This window comes from Ursus americanus, chromosome 7, assembly GCF_024610735.1.
Source record: "Ursus americanus isolate L20-20 chromosome 7, mUrsAme1.1.p, whole genome shotgun sequence".
NCBI classification, from domain to species: Eukaryota; Metazoa; Chordata; class Mammalia; order Carnivora; family Ursidae; genus Ursus; species Ursus americanus.
Genome location: NC_142133.1, coordinates 36,856,577 through 36,866,565, shown reverse-complemented (window position 1 = coordinate 36,866,565; position 9,989 = coordinate 36,856,577). Strand labels below are relative to the sequence as shown.

Below are 9,989 nucleotides of genomic sequence, written 5' to 3'. Positions count from 1 at the left end.
GGCTGCTCTCTCAGCACTTGGCCTTGGGAAAGCTGAACAGCATCAGGATTCTTTCGGCAAGGAGGAGGAGAGAAGAGTCTGCCACAGGCATGAAGTCAGACCACAGTGGGTGGAGGAGTGAGGGTGAGGTGTGGACAGGGAGACACAAACGCAGATGAAGCTCTCTAGAACTTTGTGCAGGGGGGAGAGACACCATCACTGCAGGGAGACATTATGCACTGGAAGGGTATTGTGACTGTGCACTAAGTATGTCTGGACTCTCTTGTCCAAACGGACTTCATGAGAGGTACCAGCAGTCGTAAAGCCAGACAACGGAGATTTATCCCAGTTGGAAGATATCTCCTATCGAACCCCACCCCACTCCCAGCCCTAGCCAATTGCTCCCCCGGGGCCTATCAAGTCTAATTTTCAGTATCTCTAGAATCCACTATCTCTATGCCAGAGTTTCTCTACAGCAACAGGAACAACATGTTGGACTAGATAATTATTGGGGGGAGGAGGGGGCTGTTCTACGCCTTGAAGGATGTTTAGCGGTTGCTGGATGCCAGGAGCACCCTCACCCCACCCAACCCTCCAGCCAGAACGATCAAAGACATCTCCGGGTGCTGCCAAATACGCCTTGAGGGGTACAGTTGCCCCTGGTTCAGAACCACTGCTCAGGGCCCACACGGAAATTCTTACAGATCTTTGAACTCGTTTCTGGCTCCAGCCAGTCTTCACACACTCTCTTCCCTCTATTTTCTTTTCCACTCTGCTCTTAACCCTGCAACCCTTGCTCATCCATCAGTGCACTGTCATTGCCCATCGATCTGGCTTCCTCTCCGACTCGGTGGTGAGATGTGGGAGGGCAGGAGCCATCTTTAAAAACCAATGTTTATCTTGATCCAAGGAGCCTAGCACTTTGCCTGGTGCACGGGTGGCTACACACTAACACACACACACACATTTCTTGAATGAATGAATGAATGAATGAATGAATGAATGAATGAATGAAAAGTGTGAATGATTTAATGAGTGCATGACTCCTGCCCTGCCTTTCAGATCTTTCCCAGCTGGATATTGAGGGCCACTTCCAGCCTGGACATCTCCCAAAGAGAGAATCACTCTCTGAGAGAATCATTCTTCAAAGCATAGTTCACCCAAAGGGGTCCAGGACATCAGCCCTGTGCCATTCACCCCCGTCTGCCAGTCAGGTGAGACAAGGCAGGGCTTCAGTCTGGGCCCCAGAGTGCAGCGAAGAGCCAAGTGCCCTGGAAGGATCACGCTGGGGCCTTGGGGCCCGGGACAGGGGAGCAGGCTCACAGCGGGAAATAGGAGAAGCCCTCCTGGGGAACAGGAGAGGAGGCGGCCAGCGCTGTGCTCCAGAGCTCCAGCCCCTCGGGCGAGAGAAGCAGAGGCCTCTATTTTGGAAACACGATGTTTTCATGCTCTTTGCTTTTTCTCTAAGTACGTTCCTGCTGCCCCTGTAGATTAAGCCTGATTCCTGCAGGAGAAGACAGACCGCAGCTAATGCTAAGCTTCGGACCACAAGAAAAAGGTGTGTTTGTACAGACCAGCTCTTTAAACAGGGTAAGGAAGCAGAGCGAGGGAGTCACAAGAAATCCCAAAATTGTGGGGGATAAGGTCCCAGCCAAAGGTCCAGCAGCCATCCCTGCCTGGAGAGTGTCTGGCCCGACCCTTTCCACGGGGATCCACTCGGATAAAGTGGATCCTCTTCCTGGGCATGGTCAAAGAAACAGAAGGTATAGTAACCGCCCGCCTAAGCAAAGCGCAGCCTGGGAAAGGAAGAGGAGAAGCCTAAGTGAGGAGGGGTGGGGGGAAGGGGAACGTCCAGGAGAACCAGAACATGCTGGGTCTTTAGGCAGACCCAGCCTCAAAGCCCACCCACCCCAACCAGTCTTGTCAAAGGAGAACGTTCCACTCAGAATGCCGAGCCAGAGAGGGCCCACACCCCACTCACACCGCAGCCAGCCAGACACAGCTGTCGTCTACAGTCACACCTCACTCAGGTACTCCAGGGACACACACGCCAACATGGCCCTGTGGTTCAAACTGTTTTATACTGAAATACACATGGGCTGATCCAAAAAGGGTTGGGTTGGGGGCGAAAGAAATGATGAAAAGAGGGTGATCCCAGGACTCGATGTCACCAGCTCTTGGAGCGTGTGCCAGTCTGTCTGCTCGCCCCTGGCAGGCTGGTGAGGCCTGGAGGTCCAGCGGAGCTCGGCTAAGCCGGGTGGAGAAGGCAGCCAGTCCTGGGCCGGAGTCCTCAGCTGAAGGGCTTCACCAGCTTCATGGCAGCATAGTTCTGGAGGGAGGGAAGAGGAAGGACACACGATGACAGCTGCCAGAGGGGCGAGAGCTGGGAAAGGAGGCTCACCTACTCAACCACCTGCCTACACCTTACCCTCCCCACCCCCCGCACGGCACTCAGCTCGACACCCCACTTCCCGGGGCTCTCGCCAACCACACAAGCCCACACCCTCCTGAAACTCTGCTTGCACCCTCCAACCTGGGGCCACGGCTGCCTGAATGGCCCTGTCTTCTCCCCCACCAACCCAAGGCCCACGTCCATGCTCCAGCCACCTGCCAAGAGGACTCTGATCATCCAGGGCCTGGTCAGGGGCAGGCCTGCCCTGGCCTCTTCCATCAGATGGGTGGCCTGAAGGCATGGCCATGACTCTCCCCAGGACCTCCCATGCATCTCCACATGGGAACCCACATGAGCTCATTGGCCACCACACTCCCATCCAGCCAACAGAGAGGGTTGAGGGGTGGGGTGTATGGGGATGACCCACCATGCAGGTTAGCACCAGAGATGGGTCACCCCTGATTAAGCCCTGCCTATTGCAGGACCGACAGGAATCTCCCCTCCCCACTCCTCCCCCCAAAAAACCATGAAAACACATACAACACAACACAAGGTTCCTAATTGGGACAGTATGTTCCCCAGCGCCGGCCCGGGAAAGCCAACTCTGGAAACAAAGCCGCCGCTCCTTCCCCGCCAGATCGCCTCCTGCCTCCCCACGCTGGCCCTGCTCCCAGCTGGCTCTCGGGGGGGGGGGGAGCTGGGAGGAATCAGACAGGCTGCCCTCCATGTCCCCCTCCCAGGGCAATTTCCAAGAGGGTGGGAAGTTGGGCCAACTGGAGGGGAGCAGACCTGGCTTTAGGCCCCTCTCTACCAGACCCTCGGCCCCCAAGGCCTAAGAGCCAGGTGAGGGTCTAGGACCCACCAGGTGATCGGGCGACTTGGCTGGAGGGGAGCAGGATTTGCCCAGGTGGTAGCAAAGACCTACAAACAAACAAGGTCTGCAGCCTCAGGCCTATGCTGCCCCTCTAGCCCCGGACCCCTCACCTAGGATCTGGCCCTCACATGCAGCTCTGGGAGAGGGAAAGCAGAGTTGGTAGTTTAAAGAGGACAATTTCCAGCAGGACTCAAGGAGAGTGATGCCACAGTTGGGCGACAAGACAGGGGAGGAGCTCTCAGCAGGGCTATTGTTCAAAGAGCTTCTCTGCTCCTGCCCACAGGGCCTGGGGCTAAGGCTGCCCCGGAGATGAGGGACTACAGGCTGAAGTGACTAGAAATCTTCCCTCCTTCTCCTGGCCAGGTAGCAGGCCCTCCTTCCCTGGACCCCTCAAGGCCTGGCCTGCCACCCAAGTACCTGGCAGGGCAGGGCCAGCTAGGTCAGAGGCTGGAGCTAGTCACAGAATGGGTAGTGGTGACACTTGGGACCTGCCCTCCCCTTGGCTCTTCAGGAGAAGGCTGGTTTGATGTCAGCACCCCCAGGGAAGGCAAAAGAGCTCCCTTAACCACAGTGCTAGTCGCAGCCAGGCAGAGCAGTCCTAGCCCAGCCCCCCTTTCATGGGGATGGGAGAGCCTCGCCAAGGTCACCAAGGACGTCACTGGCAGAGCCGGAGCCTAGCCAACGTCTGACTCTAAGCACAGAGCTTGGTCCTGCACAGCAGCGATTCGCAAACCTCGATGTGCCCAGTGCAGATTCTCTTGCACAGACCTGGGCCAGTCCAGGACTCTGCATTTCTAACCAGCTCCCTGGTCCTGCCGCTGCTGCCCCTCGGACCATGGCCTTGAGGAGCAAGAGTGTACGCCAGCTCTCCTCTCCCTCAACTCCCCTGGCCCGACCTCGGGATGGAGCACTAACCCTGTCCCTTGTCCACCGGCTTCGCTGCGTCTCCCAGGGAACCATGCTCCCCAGCGGTGCAGAGCTCATCACCTCCTTGCTCATCCCCACAGCACACCCTGTGCTTAACGGAGCCCTCACCTGACTGAGCAGCAGCCAGATGTACCCAAAATGAGAGGAGGGGAGCCTGAGGACAGGCCGGCGAGGGAAACCATGCTTCCCTGACTCAGCAACCCGGGCCTGTCCCAACGCAGGAGACACTAAGGCAGAGTCCTGGGCCCGAGTCCGGATCCCAGGCGGCCACATGGCACGTGCACTTCCATAGGCCCGTATGGGTGATTCCGTGATTTTATCTTCCTTTGCTTCAAGAGGGGCCCCCAAACTGCACATGTTTCAGGTAGGTCCCTGTAACCTGGGCCCTCCCCTAGCCCGCAGCCAGAGTTAGACAACTGGCTGCGACTCTCCCCTGAGCGCTCCAGGTGACCACAGCTGGCTTAGAGGGCCTGGCCTGCAGCCGGACACATCAGCCATCCTGGCTCTAGACCCTCCTTTGTCACTTATGGCCCAGAGAGCAGCTGGGGTCTGGACAGCTGGGCCAGATGGTCCCCCTGCTATTCCTCACTGTCCATGATATGAGGGACTAAAGGGGATGGCTTTGGGGTTTTAACCGTCTTAGGTAGGAGATGTGTGCTGCTCATAGAGGGCCTCGCCAGCCACAGTGGGAGAGAGCTCTCCATCCTCCTTCTCCTCCTGGAGGATTCACTAAGCAGAGAGCACATGAACACATAATTGTAATTCCCAGAGCAGACTGCCTGCTGTGGGGACAGTGCCCTTGGCCGGCAGCCTGGTGCTGAGCAGGACAGAGGCCCACAGTGGCCGGAACCGAAGACCAGGAGCTGTGCGGATAGCTGTGCAGCCCTGAGCCAGTCCCTTCCCCTCACTGGGTGTCCATTTCTTTGCCATTACAATCCGGGTGACATGGGGTTGATCAAGCTATTCTCTCTACTTTTATATCAATTTGAAATTTGCTTATGAGAGAGTTTTTTTAAAAATTAAAGAACATTAAAAATCAGGAATCAGCCTGGGAACCTTTCGAAGTCTGAAGTTCCAGAGACACGGTGGGGCGGGGGGCTGGAGCATCATTGGGGCTCCCTGATGAGCTGTGAGGGCGGGGAAGCACAGACAGGGAACAGAGGCCCTGCTACTCCTCCCCGGGAGGCGCCCAGTGAAGCCAGGGGTGCAGCCGCCCTCGCTAGAGTGGCCCCCGCGGCTCCTTCCCAGGCATCAGCTGGCTTCCTACCAGCACCGCAACGTGCCCTGGTGAGAGGCTCCTGGGGCCGCCTCCTGCCCGCCCACACCTTCCCCCATACCCACCCCACTGCAGGAGACGAGACACACTCCATCAAGGCCCTCAGGCAGACCGGGGACCCTCTTCCAGCGCCAGGGCCTCCCTTCCCCTGGACCGCAGCAGGTGCCATTCTTATAAACAGGGGGGCCTTCCCTTCTGCTCTACCATCCACACCTACCCTTCCCTTCCAGACCCACTGCCTCACGCTCCTTCAAGAAGGTTCCCCTGCCCACCCCTGCCCAAGGGGCCTCACCTTCTGCCAATGTGGATTACAGAGCTAGGCACTTGCTGAGGACACCTATGTCTCCCCGTTAAAGGCAAAAACTCAGTCCCCCCGGACGAAGAGTAAGACTTCATCCCAAGGGCAGCACTTTGTCTCTACCATACTGGGGACTCTCCAGAGTAGGGGCTCCGTCTCCCTCATCAGACCAGGGGCTCCTCCAAGACAGTGTCCGGGCCGCGCCAGGCCGCCTTACCGGGAAGGAATAGAGGAAGATACCCAGGAAGAGCAGCAGGATGACGAGAACGATGAAGAGGATGATGGCGCACCGGAACCGCCGCCACAGGATGAACTTCATGGTCTTGTACGGGGAGGTGAACCACAGGAAGGAGGTGTCAGGGCGCCTGGAAGTGAGACCCCAGAGGTCAGCAGGGCACCCCCTACCCGGGCTGCTCCCAAACCGCCCCGGCCCTCCACCGCTGGCCCCGGGCCTGCCCCCACTCAGGGCCGCCAGCCCTTTTCCTCTGCATTCCCTTGTCCTCCGGGCCTCTGCCGCATCGCCCGTGCTGTCCTCCTCCTCTCGGTGCCGCCAAGCCCTAGGCACCCTCCGAGACCCAGTTCTCAGCCACCAGCTCCCCTTCCTGACCCGGAACTTAACCACAGACTGGAGCTGTGGGAGGCGGGCGAAGGCGCGAGGGGCTGCTGCGTGAGGTGAGCTACGGCCCCCTGAGCCCCCGCTGAGCCAAACCACCTGCCAAGACGCACAGGGCTGCTCCATGGTCAGGGAAGGATGGTGGGAAGTGAACCCGGAAAGCCGACTGTCTCTCACTCACAGCCGAGAACCTCAAAACCTTGCCCTAGGTCATCCGCCAATTCAAAGAGCACGCAGGGTGTCGTGTCTCAGTAATGACCTCACTGCGTGCACTGGGTCTCGCTTGTCCTTGCACCCAGATCCCAACATCCTTGGGTAGGGATGCCTCTCACAGCTCTGCCAGCCCCACGGCACTGGGGATCTCGCCAAGATAAAGTGGCCCGTCTGCGCCCAGTCTGACCTGAGCCGGGCTGTGGGGAGGGACCCACAAACGCAGCTCTCACCGCTGCCCCCACAGCCGTCCTCCTGCCCCCAGTAACTGCCCTCAAGGCCTCGACATCCACTGGATTGGTCTATATCCTTCAGGGGGCTATGAGGTAGGGAAGGCAGGGATTCACGGATGGCCAAATTAAGGCTGGACGGCCATTTGAAAGCCACATGGACACCACAGGTAAGCCACGGAAGGCAGCTTAGTCAGGGTAAAAACCTTGATTGGGCTCCAGAGCCGATCAGAACAGGTATGAGAATCCCAGCTTCCCTTTCCCAGTGGAAAGACCTTATTTAACTTGGCTGACATTGTTTCCTTATCTGTAAAACGGGGATAATAACAACCCAGCAGGGAAGGTTCCATACCACGACATATTTGTGCCACATGACCACATGCTCGGCACACAACCAACACCTACCCGACAGCCCCTGCTTCTCGAATTAGCTGAGTTCCCCGTCATGATGACTGTCACCTGCCCCTAACTTACCCAGTAGCTTTGGGCAAGTCACATCCCCCTCTGAGCCATGTCGGCCTTATGACCTGTGCATGGCTATGCAGTGGGAGCCTCCTGGACCACCCCTCCCAGCCCCCTGGGCATCAGGGGTCAAGAGCTGGGCACTCACTTTGGGTCCTCGAGCTTGGGGTTCATGTTGGGTTCATCCCGGCCTTGACCCGCAGGCCGCTCTTCATGCTCACTCTCTGCTACAATCTCCAAGGTCATTTCCAGCTTGCCCTGAGGGGACACGGGGGACCTGATCAGGTGCACAAAGGCTCTGCCTCATGGCTTGGAGAGGAATTCAGGCAGAACAGACATAAGAGCCACTTTATTATGATTATTTTTTTAAAGATATAGGGTTGCTCTGATCACAAAAGCACCACTGCTCCTTGTAGACCATTTAGAATCTACAGAAACGTCTACGGGAGAACATCAGCCATACTTCCACTATGTGGAGACGAGTACCGTTCCTATTTTTATGTACTAGAGCTATTTTCCTCTGCAAGTACATGCGGTATCTCACGGCGTCGGTATCGTTCTAGAGCTTGCTTCTTTCATTTAGAAATATATTATGTTTCACTATACAATTATATATTCTTTAAAGTTTGCTTTTTAATGGCTGTAAAACGTTCTATGGGATGGTTGACCATAATTTACTTAGTAACCCACTTATTTTGGTTCATTGAGGTTGTTTCCAACTCTCTGATGTTATAAATAAGGGCTGCAGAAAACACCCCAGTGCCTACATTTTTAATTGTGTCTGTTTATTTCTTTAGGAGAGATTTATAAAAAGTGGGATGACAGAGTCCAAGGGCATAAATATTGTTAAATCCCTGGCTATATACTACCAAATTGCTTCCCTAAATGGTAAAACCATTAGTCCTCCCAGCAGAAGTAAAGGAGGGGTCTGCCTCTGAGTCTTCACCAGCAATGAGCATTTAGGGTTTTTTTTAATGTCTAATTGAATAGGCAAAAGTGTTTTTACATTGAAAACGATTTCTTTAATTACTAGGGGGAATGAACCCTTTTAAATGTTTCATGGCCATTTGTACTTCTTTTGTGTATTATCTATGCAGGTCCTTTGCTGGTTTTTCTTTTGAGGTGCTAGTATTTCTTAATAAGTGTTAAAATTCCTTCTACAATAAGGGTACTTCATTTCACTGTCCACTTTAGGGGCTGGCCGGCTGCCCGCAGTTTCTCAGTAAACTGTCCGGGATTCACTTCCTCTCCAGAGGAAGGAAGGAGAGTTCTCCACGGTGTCGTGGTGTCATGGCACCCCTGAGCAGAGGATGGTCCCTGGCAGGCACTCCCCAGGTCCTCCACTGGAAGCCTGGTCCAGAGGGGAGCCCAGGACACAGATCTCTGGAGGCCAAGTAACAGAGCATAAATTACACGGGGCCCACAGAAGGTAAGGGTATCTTTCCATTTAAATAGGCTTCCTGGGATGCAAGCCTCAAGGAGCCAGTGTAGAAGGCTGGGAACGGGAAGAGAACCATGACAGTAGTTGAGGACAGGAAGAGGCAGGGTAGGAGACAAGGAGGGCGCCAGGTACATGCCCAGTGATTCCTGCAGAAGAAGCTAGCCAGGCACCTGCATCAGGCTGGAGGGAGCGCACTTACCGCCAGGATCTTCTTCTCACCGTCTTCTGCCACACAGGGCCACCAGCCCTTTACTGTTTTCTGTTCAAAAAGGGACACAAACCACTCCGGGTGGAAAGTGTCGTCCAGCTGGTCCAAGGAGCACTTCTCGGCTGTCTTGGCAGGCTTGGGCATGCGGTTGAGATCCAACTGCAACGAGCCTGCGGCCGAGAGGGGTCCTTTAGCAGAGGGTTCTCGACTGCTGCCAGCCTGGGGCTACCCTGGGGCTGGACAGTTCCAAGAAAACTGTCACCTCCTCCGCTTGGATCTATGGGCTAAGCCACGGGTTGAATCCCACAAACTCTTCATTTCCCCACCCATCACCTCTCGTTCCCCACCGCTGTCCACGCAACTCCCCACGCAGCCGTATGCTCAGTAATCTACTCCTACTGGTTCAACCTTCACAGAGCTTCCCACACGCTCAATTTCAGTTTCCGTTGTACAAATCCATTCATTCACCCATTGTCTACAGATCCATCCATCCATTCATTTTTTTAAATTGCTTTTATTGTGGTAAAATATACATAACATAAAATTTGTCACTTTAACCATTTTTAAATGTATAATCAAATGGCATTAATTACATTCACAACATCATGCCACCAATCACCACTACCTATTTCCAAAACTTTTTCATCCCCCCAAACAGAAACTCTGTACCCATTAAGAAATAACTCCCCATTCCCCCTCCTCTCGGCCCCTCAGATATTCTAATCTCCCTTCTGCCTCTATGAATTTGCCTATTCTAGATATTTCATAGAGGTGGCCTCATAAAATATTTGTCCTTTTGTGTCTGGCTTATTTCACATAGCACGCTTTCCAGGTGCGTCCGTGTTGAAGTATGTATTAGTGCTTTGCTCCTCTTTGTAGCTGAACACTGTTCCGTGGGATGGAGAGACCACGCCTTCCATTCATCTGTCGATGGGACACTTGGGTTGTGCCCACCTTTTAACTATTGTGAATCGTGCTGCTCTGAACACGGGCATGCAAGTGTCTCAGTCTCAGTTTTCAATTCTTTCGGGCATGGGAATAGAATTGCTAGGTCATCTGGTAATTTCTGTGTTGGGATT

At 54.9% G+C, this 9,989-nt stretch overlaps 1 protein-coding gene across 21 annotated transcripts in view; it reads right to left on the bottom strand.

Moving 5' to 3' along the window:
- Positions 1–2,041: 2,041 nt before the first annotated feature.
- DYSF (dysferlin) overlaps positions 2,042–9,989 on the bottom strand; it is a 204,453-nt gene continuing 196,505 nt past the window's right edge. For all 21 annotated transcript variants that reach the window (XM_087863515.1, XM_087863520.1, XM_087863522.1 and 18 more), the window contains 4 exons: positions 8,902–9,080; positions 7,410–7,519; positions 5,964–6,111; positions 2,042–2,308 (listed from right to left, as the gene is read on the bottom strand). In XM_087863515.1, the coding sequence (XP_087719641.1) occupies positions 2,270–2,308; positions 5,964–6,111; positions 7,410–7,519; positions 8,902–9,080 (476 nt within the window). In that variant the 3' untranslated portion in view covers positions 2,042–2,269. The remainder of the gene's footprint in view (positions 2,309–5,963; positions 6,112–7,409; positions 7,520–8,901; positions 9,081–9,989) is intronic.